Genomic DNA, 20,292 nt, shown 5'->3' on the forward strand with positions numbered 1-20,292 from the left:
CTCTGATTCCATGGTTGGGTTTGGTCTTCTCTAAGGAAACCAGGTGTTGATTTCATTGCTCACTGAGGTTGAACATGGCCAGAGTATATGCCACGGGGATGAATGAGGGTTCATTCATGTTCCCCTTTATCAGACAGCCTAACCTCTGCAGATGGCACTTCTTAGTATACCCAGCTTTAAGCTAACCTGACTGCTGGGTGGTTCGGCTAGAGTTCCTAGTGATGACAACCAGAGAGGGCCAAGGATGGGGAAGGGTTGCCCTAGCCCAGGGGTCCCCAAACTCTTTACACAGGGGGCCAGTTCCCTGTCCCTCAGACCGTTGGAGGGCCGGACTATAAAAAAAACTATGAACAAATCCCTATGCACACTGCACATATCTTATTTTAAAGTAAAAAAACAAAACGGGAACAAATACAATATTTAAAATAAAGAACAAGTAAATTTAAATCAACAAACTGACCAGTATTTCAATGGGAACTATGGGCCTGCTTTTGGCTAATGAGATGGTCAATGTCCGGTTCCATATTTGTCACTGCTAGCCGTAACAAGTGATATGATGCGTTTCTGGAGCTGTGACGCGTGCGTTCCACATCACCGGAAGTAGTACTGTACATGAGTGACGCCTTGCTTTGCCTCTCACTGACCACCAATGAAAGAGGTGCCCCTTCCGGAAGTGTGGCGGGGGCTGGATAAATGGCCTCAGGAGGCCACATGCGGCCCGCAGGCCGTAGTTTGGGGACCCCTGCCCTAGCCAGATAGTTTGGCTGGTTAGAATATTGTCCTGATACACAAAGGTTGAAGGTTGCCAGTTCAATCCCCGTTCAGGGCACAGACAGGAACAGATCAATGTTTCCATCTCTCTCTCTCTCTCTCTCTCTCTCTCTCCCCCTCTCCCCCTCTCTCTTCCTCTTTCTCCCTCTCTTTCCCTCTCTCCACCTTCCTCTTTCTAAAATCAACCAATAAATTTTTTAAATGGAGGAAGGGGGCAGGAGGGGAGGTGGCAGTCAGATGTGTTTCCCAGCAGTCCTCATTCTGAATAAACAGTCCAAAAAGATAACTCACCTGGTGTGTTCCTTTCAGTTTTCTGGGCACTCTTGTTTAGCTTCTCACCTGAATGCTCTCCGCCCCTGCGCCTACCTGGAGCCACCAAGCCACAGTGGCCTTAACAGGGACCTGTTCTCTCTCCCTCCAGCACCACTGCCGCAAGTGTGGGAAGGCCGTCTGTGGCAAGTGCAGCTCCAAACGCTCCTCCATTCCTCTGATGGGCTTCGAGTTTGAAGTGAGGGTCTGCGATAGCTGCCACGAGGCCATCACAGATGAAGAGTAAGTTCCAGCAGTCTTCAGATTGTCAGGGTTGAGAGAATGTGGTCTGAGAGCTGCACCCAGCACCACAGCCATGACTATTTGTGCCCTAGTTCTTGCTGGTTTAGAATACAGATCATGACAAGCAGGCAAAGCCCTCCTTTCCACCGAGAGACTGTGTTCTCTTGTGGGGTAGGAGAGGAGAGAGTACACACAGAAGGTGCATGCCTGTGCTCTCAACCCCAGGGGTATGTGCATTGCAAACAAATGTTCTTCCAGCAGAGCTTTCCTGTACTCATTTCCTTGAGAAGTGCCCAGGAGTTCAGGAGCCACGGTCACTGCCCAGCCATTGCTGGTGTCTTTCGCAGGAGCCGAATCAGCCCCCAGGCTCCAGGGGTTTCATTTTCCAAGAAGAACTAAGTCACTTCACCTGAGAAACAAATACTCCCAGTTGCTGGTCAGTCTTGCCCAGAAACCCAGGACCTTAGGTTACTGCATCTCAGTGTGCTTAGTAGGTAGAACAAATCCATGCTGTCTCTTCAGTGTCCGCTAATCAAAAGCTGTCCCACATGTAAACAAGTTTCTCTGTTAGTGAAATACAGCAGGATCTCATAGGAGAATGGCTGCCTAATTCTGCCTCCCTCCCTCACCTTCAGCACCATGTATAGGTCATCTGAGGACTAGGTGGGTGTCTTAAAAGCTGCATGTAAATAGAAACATTTAAAAGGTACCAGAGTAAAAATATATATATATTAAAATTAAAAATAATAAAATGAACAGCCCTGGTGGGTTGGCTCAGTGGTAGAGTGTCAGCCTAACATGTGGATGTTCAATTCCCAGTCAGGGAAACAGGAGAAGTGCCCATTTGCTTCTCCACTCCTCCCCCTCCAGTCTCTCTCTCTCTCTCTCTCTCTAGTCCTCTCCCACAGTCATGGCTTGAATGGTTCTAGCAAGTTGACCCTTGATGCTAAAGATGGCTCCGTGGCCTCACCTCAGGTCCTGAAATAGTTTGGTTGCCAAGCAACAGAGCAGCGTCCCAGATGGGCAGAGCATCTCCCCATAGGGAGCTTACCAGGTGGATCCTGGTCAGGGCGCATGTGGGAATCTGTCTCTCTGGCTCCCCATCTCTCAATAAAATAATAATAATAATAATAATAAAAAATGAAGCAGAGTAAATTATCGTTTAAAGGGAATTCTTGGCCAATTAATAAAACAAAGTATTCTTTTACAGATAATCCTAACTGATGTGTTTTCATTTTTATTTATACATAATAAATATAAACTAAAATCCCCTCCATAAATATTTCTGTTCACTGATTATTTTCACTCAATATACATAATGAATTAATGTGAGTTCTCATTAAATTAGAGAGCTGCCTATGATCTTAGAGTTACTCTCGTTTAATTCTTCATTTTATAGAGAAAGACACAGATTCAGAGGGTCTTTGGGACTGCAAATCAAACCTATTCTTTCATTGTAAATATTTTAAAGTCATTTTAAAAAGTATGTTGAGCTCTATTCCTCAGATTTAGCTATAGATGGATGGAAGGAAGGAGGGAGGGGGGGAGGGAGGGAGGGAGGGGAGGGTGGGAGGGAAGAAATGAGGGAGGGAGGGAAAGGGGAGAGAGGGAGGAAAGGAAGGAAGGAAGGAAGAAAAGAAAGAAAACATATATTCAGAGAGCCCACTGCAGAAGTGTGGGAGCCCTGGAACATGATTAGAGGAAACTGCATCCTGCAGCACGTCTCTGCCCCTGCCCCACACCACGGTTTCTTCTGCCTCTTCTCTGCGGCAGGATCTGCATTGCCGTCAGAGCACCTGGGCAGTTGACAGAGTCCTTCTTACTAAAAAATACGCGTAGATTTAAAAGTATAAAACAGGTAACAGTGTTTGGTAGACTATTTTGCCAGCAAGTCCTTTTGAGATCAAACTTAGCCGAAGCACTGTGATATTTTGTGTTTGTTTGTTTTAATAAATTGTCAGAAACAGGTTTTCATAAACTCTGTCAGTACAACAAATAGGGGATTTTTAAAAATTTAATCATGTTTCCCATTTTGAAGAATATAAGAATCCTTAAAAAAGAAATCATAGCAGGTCATTAGGGAATAAAGGTAGATCTGAGCAGCATTGTTAACAGTGAAGCAGTTCTAGACATTTGGCAAAAAATTCGAGTTTAATGTTAACCCTAGATATCCTCTATTCCTGTGTCATGACTTTTCACTCTTGTAAACTTTCTTTGCTTTCTCCAGACGTGCGCCCACGGCCACCTTCCATGACAGTAAACATAACATTGTGCACGTGCATTTCGACGCTACCAGGGGCTGGTTACTGACTTCAGGGACTGACAAGGTTATTAAGGTAGGATGATGCCTGTAGGACCTTCCGTCTTTGGCCCTGTGTGAGGACACAGGAGCACCAAGGCTATGGGAAACCTGCTCAGGGACTACCATGGCTGTGAGCATTTCTGAGAACCTATTACATAAGAGGCCGTGCAAGGCACTGGCTGTACGCACCAAGCTAAGACATGCAAGGAACAGCTAGTCCATGGGGGACATACTCTTAAAAAGATAGTAATAGGTCACCCATGCAGTGGTCAGAGAAGTGATGCAGACAAGAATTATGTTAAGGGTTCCGTAGAGGGAGGCGGTGCTGCTGGGTGTGGCCTCAGGAAGGAGGAGGGGTTTGTGATGAGCATTGAAGGAGTGCTGGGACTTGAATAAGCCAACAAGTCATAAACAAAGTCTTTTCCCAGTGAGATCAGTTCATCCACAGGCAGCTCTCCAGTGCCTCTGCAGACTGGCCGACCACGAGGACTCTGCCACAGCAGAGGCCCAGGACAGACGGGGCCACACCCGCAGCATTTTCTGAAAACTGCAGAGGCACAGCGCAGGTGCGCCCAGCGCACTGAGCTCTGCCTCCCAGGCCCATTCTGGTCCATTTGAAGAGGCAACAGCAGGATACGGTGGTTAAAATAACTCCCTTTGGAAACTTCCAGGTCTCTGTGACTTTGAGCAACTTTAAACTCTGGGAGCCTCAGCTTCTGTACTTTTGAAGACGAGACACTTGTAGAACCGTTTGGAAGACTAAACGAGTCAAGGTGTGGAAAGGATAACGCATATCCCTGATCTCGATTTGCTACCTAATGTTTCCGAGTTCCCTTCCGCCCTAAGTGACTCTAGTCTGCTTATATTCTCCATTAGCTGGATTACACTTTCCAGCTGCCATTGTCATGTTTTTGAGGTTTATGTTATACTTTTTGATAGAAAATGCTATTTTAAAGATTTCAGAATCATTTAGTATAATATTTAGTTTTTTGTTAAATTTAAAATTCGTTTGAATTTAACTATAAGGACTGGTTATCCTCAATGTAACTTAATTTTAGTTTATTATATATCTTCTTTTTCTTTTTACAGTTGTGGGATATGACCCCAGTAGTATCTTGATGACACTCCCAGGCATCAGAAAGATAGTGTTTACTCAAGAAATGATAGTCCTAATCCAAATCATTACCGGAGCTGTACAGCAGACACAGAAGACGGGGAAACGACAGAGACTAGCTGGGTCTGCATATCACCTGCGCACCCGGTAGGAAGCTCGTGGATGAGCACCTGGAGGGACACTGTCATCTTGTTCATACAATATAGAGGAAGATATTTTTTTAACAAATGGTTTATACAGTCCGGCTGTGGCTGTGCTGCATTGTTTCAGTATCCTGAAAACTCTGTGTGGGCCATTTAATTTTAACTTTTTGACACTTCGTCTTAGTTGCTCTGTGTGTTGGAGGTGTGGCAGTTGTCTCTTCTGGGTACTTTTGGTCGTCGTGGAGCAGTGTCCCTGTCTCTGCACTTGGGACGGGTCAGGTGGTCAGCATCGTTTTCTCCTCTGTGTGTTTAGTCGCCCTCAGCTTCACCTGCTTTCCAGCAGCGTGTGTGTGTCCACACTGTTCATTCGCAGTGTTTCCGCTCTCATAGAACTCCGCTCCAGGTGAGAGGTCTGGGAAACCATTCATGTGTATCTACCACCGACTTGAATCACCCGAGGAACGAGGTGTACTATCTGACTCACTCATGCGCTTATCAAGCAGAAGTGCACCAGCGTTTCTGCCTCTGTTTTCTCTGTCTTCCCGGCCACGAGAACACTGTTCCCAACCGTGCTCATCCCGGACGAAGATTGTTATAACTCAGAGCTCCAACTATCAGTGCCTGGATTATTTCTAATTGAGTTGGAGCCTTCTGAGCCTTTCATGTTTTAATTTTATTGACCGAGCCTCATGTTAAAAATAACAAAATTCTATGTCCTTAAAAAAAGTGTCTTTAACGTGCTTTTCTGTCTGACTTCACCTCTCGGCCTGCACGTGTTCACTATTGCGGGACTATCCTGTGCTCTTCCTCACCATCTGTGTTTCCTTTCCCCTTTAAAACCGGAACAGTTTGCATACTTCTATACCAAAACTGTGTGATCTTAGACTAAAAGGTACTGAATCCTACAGCTCATGATGTGTTCCTGTTGGGAATGTGAAAAAGGGCTTTAGAAAATAGACCTGAAGATCTCTAATATTAAGGGAATTCAATCAATTTGATAAAGCGAAGTGTTCTTATGTGTAGTGACTCAACTTGGGGTGTTGACACCCTTTTTAAAATCTTACTGTAACCAATAACAATAGAACTTCACTGAGTGGCAAGCATGTGCTCTGCACCCACCCCGTTCTGAGCGCTTTCCATGTGCGACCTCGGTCAGCCCGCACCTGTTGGGCCTTGTGGAGATCACTGAGTCTCTTGGGGATTACCAGGGTAAGGAGAACCGTGCAGAAAAACAGACCAGTTAACTCGCCTATTCTATCCAGGCCCTGCCTCCACATTGTCTTGTTCACATCTGATTTGACGGTTTTTTTGATGGTGGTACTTTAAATTCTCCCTTATTTTTTTTTTTAGAAAGCAGTTTTTTCCCTCATGATCATTAATTACTTTTCTTTCTAACCAAGAGAAGTATCTACTACGAGCCACTTTTGGGTACCACCACTAACACTGACCTCGTGTGCTTCCTGGGGATGGAGCTTCCAGAGATGGTTCTGCTGCTGCAGCACTGACAAGCAGGACCAGTGGCTGGTCCCCAGGCAGCCAGAGCATGTGACAGTCATCACCTGCACCATTAGCCCAGACCAGCCCATAGGACTGCACTCGCAGGTTTTAGGCGTGTGTGTGTGTGCGCTCAGAAGTGATGACTGGTTCCCTTCACTGGCCCCTTCCACTCTACCCAGGCTTGCCATCAGGCTGTTAAAGTTAATCTGAGTCTTTTTTGCATGATCGCTCTGTGAGAGAGCTTTAAAAAGGGAATTAAATTTAAAATATTTGTGTATCTGTTTTGTAATTTATTACTAGAACTGCAGCCATTACTAAGTTGTACAAAATAGTGATGTTGGGAAGGAGCGATAGAAATGGATGACTGTTTGCCCCCTCTGAACTTTGGAACATGCCTTCTCTCAGCAGAGAAGACAGTGGGTAAGAGGCAGCAGTCAGGCACCCAAAGAGGCCTGCATGGGTCTGAGTCAGCACTAGATGAGCTCATAGCCCATCTGGGAAGCGGATTGTCCCTGTTGGACCACAGAGGTATGGCATGGTGGCTCTTTATGTGACCTACCCTTCAGGCAGTCATCTCCCTACCAGCCCGGCTGTACCCCAGTCACAGAGCCACTCTCGGAAACCACTTGACACTTGGTTGGTGATTGAGGGTCACAGTCACAAACCACAGAGATGTCAAGGTACCTATTGCTCTGCCCCCTTTCACTTCTCTCATGTGAATGGGTGCTTCGTTTTGGTGAGAAGCACTTAGTAAACCAATCGTGTGTCTCTGTAATATTGTGAATTCTTGAGTTTTCCGTTGAATCTCCACCATTTTTGTAACTCAGAGATATATGTGCTGGTGTTGGGTGTCTTCTAAGCATTTTATGGAGACGGAGGCCTCCTTCACGAGGAGAGGAAGCTGGCACAAGCACTTGGCTTCCTCCTGTCTAGCTTCGCGGTCACAATCCCTGTCTCATCCATTGAATTTGCACTTTACATACGTTTTTGCTGTTTCTTCACCATACAGCAGCTCTGGCAAGTGATGCCTACCTCGGCCATGTTGGGGACGTGGCAGGACTGCCCATCATGCACATGGTTGTTCTTTCTTTGGTCAGCTAAAACCATTGTGTGCCCTCAGTTTCTCCAAAGATACGACGTTACTGGAACCTTTACCTGCCTGGGTAGGTCTCTAAGTGGTTCTGCATAAGTACTTGGAGTTGTGTGCCTTTTTATAGGAGGTCATTTGTCACCTGATTGTTTGGATTATTCAAAGACTCATAATATCGTGAAGCTGGAAGGGATCTTCAGAGATCTAAAATGTTTCAAGCACAAAACACTTTAGTCTACCAGGCAGTTAGAATAGCTGAGGTGTAAACAAGAGAGTCTAAAAGAATTTTCAAGAACAATTATTCCTAAACATTACCTGGTAATGGCATGAGAGGGAGGAGTAACTTCCAGCGCTGCTCAGGAACCAGGTTTGTCCCTCATCGTGGGCACATGGGACGCCTCTTTTGCCCCCAGCCCTGTGGTTATGAGTGGGTGGGACAATGACTGCAGATCTTCATAGGCCTAAAGCCCTTCCTACAGCACTTCTCCAGAGACCCGCAGCAGTCGCGAGGCGGAGCTCCCGCCCTCCCCGTCTGTCTGAGGGCTGGGGGCAGGCAGGCCCTTCCTGTGGAACATCACCTTCTCATGTTTGCAGATTCAGTTTTTAAAAGCATAAATTATTTTTACTTTAAGGCTTGAATTTTTACTTTAAAGCAGAGATAGCTCTAAACCATGTATCAAAGTTACTGGATATAAATATTAAATGAGATTTTTTTTGGTTTTGCCTTTTTTATAATAGTTTAATTGTATACAAAGATCTCGTTCACTAAGATTTATATTTTAAAGTAAAAGAAAACAGTTTAACAAAACATTCCTTTTCTCTTTAAAAATAATTTTCCTGATGTGAAAGCATGGATATCTGCACATTGATTGAAAAACACAGAAATTAAGTTTCATTCTAACACTCAGTCGTCTAGATCCGTGGTCCCCAAACCCCGAGCCACGGACCAGTACCGGTCTGCAGAGAAAGAATAAATAACTTACATTATTTCCATTTTATTTATATTTAAGTCTGAACGATGTTTTATTTTTTAAAAATGACCAGATTCCCTCTGTTACATCCATCTAAGACTCACTCTTGACGCTTGTCTCGGTCACGTGATACATTTATCTGTCCCACCCTAAAGGCCAGTCCATGAAAATATTTTCTGACATTAAACCGGTCCGTGGCCCAAAAAAGGTTGGGGACCACTGCTCTAGATGATCATTGAGATTCTAATGAGTTCAACTGTCCACGTGTCGATTTGCCAGGCTGAGCTAGGCCTGGGCAGAGGCCGCACAGATGTATAGGTGGGTTGTTCCTGTACAGTATGATAAATTCAATGATACTGTGCATAGCCCCCCCCCCAGCAGGTGGGGCCAGTGGACTTGCTGAGGAAGGGACCTCTGAGCTGAGTGTTAGGGGGTGAGCTGAGTGAAGTACAGCTCTCCAGGCTGCAGAGAGAGCCTGAACAAAGGCCCGAGCCTGGCATCAGCTCACTGCACAGGCACAGGCGGTGGGAGTTGCGGGGAAGAGCAGGCGCTCAGCTGTGGTCCTGGAGCCGGAGCACTTGCAACTTTGAGACGCAGATGCTCCTGACTACAGAGAAGGAGACAGCACACGGTTGGCCATGAGGGGTTTGTTTATTTAGCAGCTCATCAGTTTTAGTCAAGGTATCATTTTCTTTGGAAAAGCCTAGAATTTTTTTCTCAATGACCTGTGGTGACTAATTTTTGAAGTCCTGGGTGCAGCCCCCAGTGGAGGCGGTGAGGTGGACGGACCTGGAGCCCACGCATGCTGACCTTGTCCTGGAAGAACTTCCCATACATACTAATTGCATACTTACACAGGTGGGCTGGGCTTTGCTTCTCACCCCGACCTGTGGCAGGAGGAGATTGTTCTAGACCACTGGCATTAAGTTAAGAGCAGAGCTGTGCTTTATGCAGGCAGCTGCTGCCTTCTGTTTTCCTCACAGTCTTACATTGTTCTTGCAAGTAATGGGTCATTTCAGTGCAGTGTGGCAAACATGATAAATCCTCATCACAGTGGCCCTCTCCCAGTGGAAGGGAACATTTTTCTCAATTCAGTGACAATAAAAGAGGCTTCAGCAGTCGCTGCCACAGAGGCCTGGCTCTGCCAAGCCCAGGGCACACCCAGCCCCTCACCATGGGGCCTGGCACTCTTGAGTCCCTGCTATTTCAGCCATTTTCTTTCAATGCCCAAGGATCACATTCATAACCCTTTGAGTAGTACGAATGTTCATGTATGTCCTCGTGCCTTCTTACCATCAAGAGTACGATCAACTTACTTTAAAAATGTGTAAGGCAACATTAAAAAGAGGCACATAGCCTGACCTGTGGTGGTGCAGTGGATAAAGCGTCGACCTGGAAATGCTGAGGTCGCCGGTTCGAAACTCTGGGCTTGCCTGGTCAAGGCACATATGGGAGTTGATGCTTCCAGCTCCTCCCCCCTTCTCTCTCTCTGCCTCTCTCTCTCTCTCTCTCTGTCTCTCCCTGTCCTCTCTAAAATGAATAAATAAAAAAATTTAAGAAAAAAAAAAAGAGGCACATATATGTTCTTCTTGTTTCCATAAATTGGTTATCAAACAAACATGATTTTAAGTTAATAAAACTGGAACTGGAACTAATTTCATTTTTTGAAGAAAAAAATTCACTCCCAGGGGTCAGCGAGCATGAAAAAAACTCACTACTCAAAGGGTTAATTCCAAACTTAAATGTTCATATTCAAGCTTTAGCTCAACCTTACAACCAGGTACTATATACCTATAAATGGAGGGGTTTTAGTTCGTACCGTATTTCCCCATGTGTAAGACTCACCCTTTATCAAAAAATTTGGGGTCTGAAAACTGGGTGTATCTTATACAGTGGTTGTAGCTTTTTTTACCTGCATTTTCTGCTTTTTCCATGCCTATTGTCTTTGCGCTCATTGTTTCACACTTGTTGCTGGTATTTACGGTAAGGTTATGTTTTGCCATGTTCTGCCCGGAAATGGCTCAGAAAAGATTTTTATACAGTGCTGAATTCAAGTTAAAAGTGATCCAGTTTACAAAAGTGAATGGAAATCGTGCTGCTGAACGTAAGTTTGGTCCTCCTCCAACTGGGAAATCAATCCGAGACTGGCTACGGGAAGAAGAAACACCACGGCAGAAGAAGGCCAGAAGAGGCAAGTCAGCAAAATGGCCTGATTTAGAGAGGGAATTGAAGATATGGATTGAAGAGCAAAGGGCACTTGGAATTCCTGTGTCCACAAAGATGGTTCAGCATGAGGCAGGAAGAATTGCTGATGAAATGGGCTAACACCAGACTTGCCCAAAAGATGCCTGAAAGCTATGAGCAGAAGGGCCTTGATTTTCATCATCTTGTCATTCAATGTCAGAAGACACATCAGTTTGAGTTGAGACTGATTGCAAATATGTACGAAGCCCCCCTTCGATTTGATGTCCCAAATAACAACTCTTGATAAGAAGGGGGTGAAACTGTAACTGTGAAGACAAGCAGACATGAAAAGAGCCATTATACACTTGTTATAGCTTGTTGTGCTAATGAAACCAAGTTGCCTCCTATGCTGATTTTCAAACACAAAACAATGCCAAAAGAAGACATTCTTGGCCCTGGCCGGTTGGCTCAGCGGTAGAGCATCGGCCTGGCGTGCAGGGGACCCGGGTTCGATTCCTGACCAGGGCACATAGGAGAAGCTCCCATTTGCTTCTCCACCCCCCCCCTCCTTCCTCTCTGTCTCTCTCTTCCCTTCCCGCAGCCAAGGCTCCATTGGAGCAAAGATGGCCCGGGCGCTGGGGATGGCTCCTTGGCCTCTGCCCCAGGCGCTAGAGTGGCTCTGGTCACGGCAGAGCGACACCCCGGAGGGGCAGAACATCACCCCCTGGTGGGCAGAGCATTGGCCCTGGTGGGCATGCCGGGTGGATCCCGGTCGGGCGCATGCGGGAGTCTGTCTCTCCCCGTTTCCAGCTTCAGAAAAAAAAAAAAAAAAGAAGACATTCTTCGAGGAGTGATTGTCCACATTCATGACAAGGGTTGGACGGATCAGGATGGGATGAAGATCTGGTTTGAGAAAGTTTGGAGAAGGAGACCAGGTGGGCTCTTAGACAAACCTGCCCTATTGGTGCTTGATCAGTTCAGGGCACACATAACAAAAAACACAAAGAAGATTGCTGCAGAGCAAAAAACAAAACTTGCCGTCATACCTGGAGGCTTGACATCTCAGCTCCAACCACTTGATGTAAGCATTAACAAACCCTTCAAATCTGCCATGAGAGTCAAGTGGAACCAATGGATGAAGTCTTCTGGGGACAATTTGACACCAGCAGGAAGAGTGAAGAAACCAACTATAGGAGAAGTTTGTACCTGGGTGAAAAGATCCTGGGATAATATCAAGATTGAGATCATTGTCAAGACAATGTGGCATTTCAAATGCCATAGATGGAACTGAGGATGAGGCAATATATGAAGACAGTGATTCGTCATCAGACACAGAGGAGGACAAGCTAATGGATGGGAGTTTTGACAGTGATGAGAAGTTATATGAATGATATGATGAATAAAACGAGTTCAATAACTTTATGTAATACTTTTTTTTTTTCATTTCAGGCCCCAAAATTAAGGTGTGTCTTATATATGGGGAAATACAGTATTTTTGTCTTTAAATGTTATCATTCCCACTGAGATGCCTGTTGGGGCCTAACACACCAAAGGAATGTCTGAAAATCAGATCTGTCCCCTATTGGGGTGGGATCCCCCCTTTGTGTTCCGTGCAGGGGATGTTTGAGCAGACCGCAGATGGCCCCTTGTTAGTGGAGGGGGATGGGAACTGAAACCTGGAGTAAAGGGTTGAATTCGATGATTGTTCTTAGGATCCCTTCTAATCCCACAATCCTGTGAGCCCATGAATATTGGTTATTACCAGACTGACCTAAACCATTACCAGGGTCTGACCACAAGTGGCTGACTCGAGTCAGATAAATGGGAGCACATTGTAACATCTTTGTCTTTTGTCATAGCAGGAATGTTGCTTTCTGCATGTACTCTAGGATGGCAAAGGTGGAAGTTAGTCAGTCATCTCATTAAAAACAGATAACTTAAAATGTTCACCTCTGTAAGTCAAAAGTGTAACTGACTCTTTGGGAGAGAAAGTGTCAGGGAATTACAGGTTCATTGAAAAGGTTAAGTTTAGAGTCTTACCTCGATATTCATGATTCTTCCCTCTGTCTTCCCTTGGTTCTCTGGGAAGCCTGAGGAGGAGAACTGGAACACAAAAAGGGGACATGGTTTAAAAGGTTTTCACTAATATGCACTTTTTCCCCCATTTAAATGGATGACAGCCTATGTCTGTAGCATACACCAATATGACGTATGGATCAAATACTTGTGTCACTGGTAGCCATTGCACTCATGCATATTTGTGTTTTATGCCATTTGACTTGCTTTTTAAGTGACTTTTTTTTTCAATGTACTGTCATTCTGCAAAAGAAAATCTGTGAAAAGTACAGAGACTTACGAACTGGACAACAGGGAAGGTGCTACCCCACATGGAGCCTGCCAACCACTATATTCATAACCAGGGACGCGGATGCTCCTGTCTGCGGCCCGTCAGTCTGGGCCTCGCCAGACCCTGGCTGCAGGGGCGCATTACTTTAGGGTGTTTTTCTTTTCTTTTCTTTTCTTTTTTTGTATTTTTCTGAAGTTGGAAACGGGGAGGCAGTCAGACAGACTCCCACATGCACCGGACTGGGATCCACCCGGCATGCCCACCAGGGAGCGATTCCCTGCCCATCTGAGGCGTTGCTCTGTTGCATCCAGAGCCATTCTAGCGCCTGAGGCAGGGGCCATGGAGCCATCCCCAGCCCCTGGGCCAACTTTGCTCCAGTGGAGCCTTGGCTGCAGGAGGAGAAGAGAGAGACAGGGAGGAAGGAGAGGGGGAGGGGTGGAGAAGCAGATGGGCGCTTCTCCTGTGTGCCCTGGCCGGGAATCGAACCCAGGACTCCTGCACGCCAGGCCGACACTCTACCACTGAGCCAACCGGCCAGGGCTTCTTTCTTTTTGAAGTAAGATTCTCGAAGGGGTCAGGCTGAAAATGCAATAAGCCTGAAGTTGTAACAAACTTCTCAAACATGGTTTCTGTTACTGAGGCCACCAAGCAAACCAAGCAGTTTTGACATTGACTTCCTGAATGTGATCAGGTGGGATAGGGCAAGAATTTCCTATAGTGTTAAAATATCTGTATCCAGTTCTACATTCAAATGCTGCCGAATGTTATAACTGTAAACTCTGCTCACTTTCCCACTGTGCTTCCCTCCAACTGAACTGTACATGCGGCCATGTGTGTTACCAATGTGTTGTCAACACATTGATGTGTGTTACCAACGCGAAGTTGCCTCCATGGTTTAAATAAACATCTGTGGAAATCATCCTGCCACTGTGGTCCCACTGTTGTTGTCCAGTTATGACACGTGCCCACACATGCAGCCCAGAAGCCCTACTGTGGTGGTCATTTGGGGGTGGGGTAACTCTCCAGGCCACACTGGCACCTGGCTGTTAGGACCCCAAGAAGAGCAGCAGTCAGAGGCAAAGGTAAGCCGCCATTCACCCGGATTCGAGGACAGTGAGTGGGCCGTAGCATGTAGTCCTTTTATTTCACCTGTAGTTAATACATTTTCCAAACGAGGGCAAAGTGGGGGCTTCAGGGCACCTACAGCCATGGAAAGCCTCTAAACCAGGGGTCTCAAACTCGCGGGCTTCATGGGCCCGCCCACCAATTTTGTGCGGCCCGCAGACTGGCCCACAGATTAATCCACGAAGTTTGATTAGTCTGCGGGCCGCACAAAATTGGTGGGCGGGCCGCACGGCCGCAAGTTTGAGACCCCTGCTCTAAACACTCATGGGGCCCATTTTACGGATAAGAGAATAGGTGGAAAGAATGGAGTGGTCTGCACCATGTGAGTGGCACAGCTGGGGAGCAGCAGGCCACGGCACTGCCCTCCCCCACAGCCACCTCTGAGTGAAGCCTCACCCAGGCCCAGCACTCAAGAGGCCCGCTTCCCTCCTTCAGAAAAGGGGTGGTAGTCAAGTGGAGCCAGTGCTTGCTGGTCTTTCAGGCAGCTCGCCCGCCCAGAAAATCCCCTTCCTGCGGCTCCTTGGCTGAGAACCTGGATCGAAGCACCTTGAGCCCCTCTCAGAAACTGCTCCTGTGATCAACTTAGCTGGGCCCACCTGAGTTTTCCTCCACTGGGCGATGAAGAGTTATGTTTATGTTGCCTTGAACACCACAAATGTATGTAAATATATTCTGAATCTGTTTGTTGATTTGTTACAACTGTCCCTGAAGACACCAGGAAGCCAAATGGTGTCGTTTAGAGGTTTTATCCAGCTGTAGCGCTAGAATGCCAGGTGCGTTATTGAAGCGATTCCTAATGGGAGCAAATGTACACTAGGCCTGCTGTAATTTGTTTATGTGAACAGGCACTGTCCCTTGGTTAGGCTCTGCCCAGGCTGGCAGGGAGAGCCCTCCTGGTGCACAGAGGCACAGTGCCTATGTGCTTCCTCCCACCCCTGCTCCCCGGGGACTGACAAGTGTGGGTTCATCTTAGATGCAGAATTCTCAAGTCCATGAGAGACACACAGGAAAAGAACCTGCCAGCCATCATCTTACTAATTTTAAAATAAAATAAAAGTTCTGCCCCTGTAGGTTCCTCATATCAGGAGCGTCTTGGGGGGTGGGGGGGGGAGTGAAGGATGCTTTGTTCCTGCCTTGCACCTTCTCATACTTTCTGAGGCAGTTCTGGCTCCACCCTGGGTCTGGCCTGGCCTGTTGACATGTCTGAGCCAGCTCTTCCTGGCTTCATGTCTGAGCCAGACATGAAGTTTCAGTTAGCTTCCCCTCAGCTGCGAGGGGATGTTCTAGCAAGAGGCAAGTGTGTGGGAACGCATTCCTGATCTAAAAGCGAGGGGACAAAACCAAGATGTGAGAACCACAGGGGCCTGGACTGACCTCTGCCTGCTGTGCTTGGGCCCCAGGTCAGTTATGTCACTGACACGGACCAGGAAGGAGCCCTGCACTCAGGTCCCCACAGCGTGTCATGTCCGTGCTGCAGAAGGGAGACCACGGGGTAGCGGACAGGAGCTCTGCAGGTGGCTGAGGGGAGGGTCTTCAGACCTGTGCTGGCTGCTAGGGCTCGGGTGGGGAGAGCAGTGTGTTGGGAGCTGGCAGGCAGGGGCAGGGGCCGGGGCCGGGGCACACCGTCCTTGCTGCAGAAGCACCAGAGCTTCCTGACAGCTCAAGGTAAGGTGGTTTTTCACGATGGGGAATGAGAACCGGAGAGGAGACCCTAGTGTCCATCCCGTCTCTTGTGCCACCGTCTCCTCCCAGCATCCTCCTCTCTGAGCCGCCCCCACCCTCCACCCCACAGGATCCTGCCCAGATGAGACCAAAACCTGAACAGACACAGCGAAGCAGAGTCCTGGAATCTGCTGGACAGCTCATTCCCCTGGGCTTCCCGGGTGGGACCGCCTCTCCCCGAGCCAGGAATTGGAAGACAGGGATCACAACCTGAAAGACTTCTGTCATCAGAGCACCTCCTGAGTTCAGAAAGAGAAGTGGAAAAGACGCAGGGGTGGGGGCAGAGTCAGAGGTGCAGAACATCACAAAGCACACCCACAGGTGCAGGGCCATGGTGACCAGGAAGCCCAGGCACAATCGCAGGGAAAGTGGGACAGTCCCACCCCCAGCCTGTGCTTTAGGGAAAGGGGGTTGGCTGCCTTCACAGAGGAAGTCACCTGGAAAGGGCCAGCCACAGGATGGTGTCCACCCCCTGGGGCACGGAGGCAGCTTGTCCTTGAGCCTGGCGTAGACAGCCTCACAGCTACGAGAAAGAAGGTGCAGGGACACATGGTTGATTAGGACAGCAGTCTCAACTGAAGAGATTTTGGGTGGCTGGTTTCTTTTTAATACCAAGATAATAATAAGGAACGGGATCATAAACTACTCTCTTTATACTTCAAAATAGCATTTATTCCATCTGTTCAGATACCAAAGATTCTTCTGACCTGGTCCCTGAGTGCTGCCCTGGGGGCTGGGTGAAAGTCCTGCTCACTAGATTCTGAGAGTGTTGTGTCCCATGTCCCCCAGGCTCCAGGGCAGGGACACACAGACCAGCCCACCTCTTGAGGCCTAAACCACCTGCAGAGCGCCTTCTACCTCCTTCTGTCCTTAGAAACGGGAGCTCTTTCCCATGAGGCTGAGAGCGGATTCCATGCTGAGACTCCCCTCCTGGGTCAGCATTCTCACAGATGATTCTGGCCGAAGTATCCTGCCTGATGGTTCTTGGACTACTGTAAATTTTCTTCTTTTTAGGGAAAACTAGAGCAAGAAGGGGAAGAACTTTACTTCCTCTGCCAAACTCCTCTACCTCACTCTTCCTCTGCGTGTCTCACCCCAGGCTACAGAAAATTCCCTCACTTAGTGTTGCCTGGCTGGGCCCCATGGCCCACACCCCTCATGTGCCCCCTATTCAAGTGGCCCAGACCTGGCTGCAGACTACACCCCAGACCTCGGGAACATAATGTCCCTACAGTGAGCACATTGGGAAATCATTCTCTTGTGAAACCAGAGGAAGAAAAGAAACTAGAGAAAACAGCATTTGAGACTGTAATGAGATCAGAGGGTTTTAGAGACAGAATCATCTAAACTGAGGCCTTCATTTTTTTAGATCACAAATAAACTTTCTTTTTACAGAAGCTATAGTGGTTTATTGTGGAACAATTAGGAGATACCAGTGAGCAAAAAGAAAAACATGGACTTCCAGCCAAATGTAGAGAGGTAAACACCGTGTTTGCCTCTTCCCGTAACCACATCAAAATTAATAACTCAACAGGCCCTCTCCGGGTGGCTCAGTGGATAAAGTGTCATTCTGTCACACCAAGGTCACAGTATCAGACCCCTGTTAATTGATCACAAGAAATGATCATGGAACAACTAAGTGGAACAACAAGTTGATGCTTCTTTCTCTTTCTATCAATAGAAAAAAATTTTTAAAAATTGAAACTAAATAGAACCACCTTTGTGAACTACTTGATGACCAGCTAAATATTAATAGAACTTCTATAACTAAGAATATTTCTATAATAATATTTCTATAACTAAGAATATAAATAAGAAGGCACCACGAGACTGGTAGGAGGGCTGGAGATGTGAAATGGGCTGGTCCCACACCCACATGTGTTGGCTATGCATCAAGAGGGAGCTCTTTCCTGATTTTAGTAGTTGGAGGCACCGCGGGCATTAGTAAGTCCCCTCTGAGGCCTCTGCAAGGCGTTGCAGGGAGTCCTGCACGGGAACCAGTGCAAGTGCCCCGAGTGTTCTGAGACTAGAGAGCTGCAGATCAGCTTAGAGAACTCTGACCCTCAGAAGGGCAGATGCATCTTAACCCAGTTAAATCCGACTTAAACCCACCCCCTGCCACAAGCACCATCTGTGTTCTGGGGGCCAGCAGCACAGCGATGAGACCAAGGCTGTAGACTCCCCACATAGACACTGAGGAACTGAGGACTCAACAGGAATGAGAAACTAGTCAAGGCTGGACAAGAAGTATGATGCCTTTTTGACTTCAAAGTCTCTGATGGAGCAGATTCCATGAATCCTGGGCCCAGGCCTGATAAGCCTGGCAAGTTGCCTTCCTTACCGACCCACAGTGAGAACGTGGCGGCCAGAGTCGATGAAGTGAAATCCACAACGTACTTCCAGGTAAAGAAGAGCCTGTGACTGGCTCTGGCTGTTGGCCATGTGAAGATGACAGGTGATAAGCTTGTGTACTACATCTACTTTGCTGTCAGTTTCCTGGCGCCATTGCTCAAAAAAAACAAACAAAACTAGCAGTATGTCTGGGTTTTATACATCAAGAGCACCATGGGCAAGTCCCAGCGCCTGTACTAAGGCACAGCTTAGTAAACCATATTGCTACCATTAAAAAAAGAAGAGGAAGAATCCAGTCCCCTGAGATATCTCAGCCACAGAGGTCCACCCTGAGGTTCAAGGGGTCCCAACCCCACTCTAGGCTCCCCAGCCTGAAGTAGCAGTGCCAGAAAGAGGGGTCCCACAATACCTGGCTGTGAAAACCAACAGAAGTTGTGGCTGAGTGAGACAGAAGGCTGCTGGAGTCCCAGGCAACCTAGGGACTGTGCATGGGCTTACACACTAACAGACTCGCTCTGAGCTCCAGTGCATGAGCACTAGCTGACAACGCTCCAGGCTCATACAGGGGAGGAACTGAATTGTCTGGCTTCAGAGGGAGAGCTCCAGGGGCAGCTGTCCCCTAGACAGAAGTGCAGCAGATATTCCTTTGCTAAGCCCTCCACCCACCCAGCCTACAGACACAGGCTGGTTCCATATGTCAGTTTCAATCGAACGGTCTATAACACCCCTCACCCCACCCTGGTGATTTCCTAAGAAGATCCCTGACCTATCAAATTTACACACAGGTCCAAACCTCTTTCATCAACACTTCCTCACAAGTGACCAGCCTCCACCATTCTGCAGACTTCCTTAAAGTCTCTGAAAGGTCCACAAACCCCAAACACAAAGTGGCTGGCCTCAGTATGCCATGTATCTCTTGCTAAGTGGCCCCCCACGTGGAACTAGTGGCAGCCAGCCTTGGTTCAAAGCATAGCCTCTCCCAGGTACCTACAAGCCCAGCACAAGCAGCTACCAACAACAGAGCACTCTAGCTCCTACCAGGTGGCCCCACGTGGGGCACAGGCAGTGGCTGACCTGGGCCTACACCAGAGAACTTCCCAGGAGGCCCCACAATCAGCGTGCCTGGTGACCAGCTTCAGACCACACCAGAGCACCACCAGTTAGTTCCACAAATGACACACCCAAAAGGTGGGCTAGGAAGGCAACAGAGCCCTTCTGGAGCAAAGCCCACTGCGTGGGTCATTCCCCATACAACCACATTTCCACTGTAAGTCACAGCCACTCCTCACAGCCAGTCAGTCTGGGGTCAATCCCACTTATTGACATGCCAATAACAGTCAAGTTTCAACTACAACAGGAGGGCACACTCTAGCCACACAAGGAACACCCCTGGAGTATTGGGCTCAAGTGAACAGGGAGACTGCACCACTGGGCCCCACAGGACACCCACTGCTTACGGCCACACAGAGCTGCCGGGTGAGGCACCCGGGAGCAGAGGAAGTTAGGGGGCTCTCTGAGTCCACAGAGCACGTCCACATCCTGTCAGGAGCACTGAGCATTATTTCTCGTTGGGAAGTGAGAAGCATGAGAAGCCGCCCTCTCCCAGCAGCCCGGCCTGAGTCTTTGCTGGCGTGCTTTGCTGAGAGTAGCCCCGACCCCACATTTAAACAGGAGACAGCACAACCTCCCAGATCCATGCCACATGTGCTCCTCGGGCCAGGCCTGCAGCCAGCTCTCCGGGGACACCACAGAGCACCAGTGTGCACCTCATGTTGTAGCAGAAATGCCTTCATAAGGTGTGTACTGTTTTAGAACCTGACATCATTTAATGATACAGTGCAGACGATTCTCCTTTCCTGTGTGTTTATAGATGGCAGTTTTCAGGTCTGAACAGCTGCCTCGTACTGGTGTTCCGTAGTTTATTAACTTCCCTCCTACCACTAGTTCCGCCATGAGCAGACTTGTTTTCCAAATCTTGTATTATATCTAAGCAACAATTCCAAGGACGAATATGCAAACGTCAAGGTTTTAGGAAGCTGACTTTCAGAAAGGCGCCATCGGTGTACGACAGAGCCTGCTTCCTTACACACCATGGCCACGCCCAGCTGGGATGGCTCACCTC

General features: G+C 47.8%; 1 protein-coding gene and 1 pseudogene across 1 annotated transcript in view; both read left to right on the top strand.

Annotated features, from left to right (window-relative positions):
- WDFY2 (WD repeat and FYVE domain containing 2) overlaps positions 1 to 10,009 on the top strand; it is a 199,556-nt gene extending 189,547 nt beyond the window's left edge. The window contains exons 10-12 of the mRNA XM_066234063.1: positions 1,193 to 1,323; positions 3,551 to 3,659; positions 4,715 to 10,009. Of these exons, the coding sequence (XP_066090160.1) occupies positions 1,193 to 1,323; positions 3,551 to 3,659; positions 4,715 to 4,744 (270 nt within the window). The 3' untranslated portion in view covers positions 4,745 to 10,009. The remainder of the gene's footprint in view (positions 1 to 1,192; positions 1,324 to 3,550; positions 3,660 to 4,714) is intronic.
- Positions 10,010 to 15,558: 5,549 nt separating this feature from the next.
- On the top strand, positions 15,559 to 18,410 carry LOC136309357 (large ribosomal subunit protein uL1 pseudogene; annotated as a pseudogene).
- The last annotated feature ends 1,882 nt before the right edge of the window (positions 18,411 to 20,292 follow it).

This window comes from Saccopteryx bilineata, chromosome 6, assembly GCF_036850765.1.
Source record: "Saccopteryx bilineata isolate mSacBil1 chromosome 6, mSacBil1_pri_phased_curated, whole genome shotgun sequence".
Lineage (NCBI taxonomy): Eukaryota > Metazoa > Chordata > Mammalia > Chiroptera > Emballonuridae > Saccopteryx > Saccopteryx bilineata.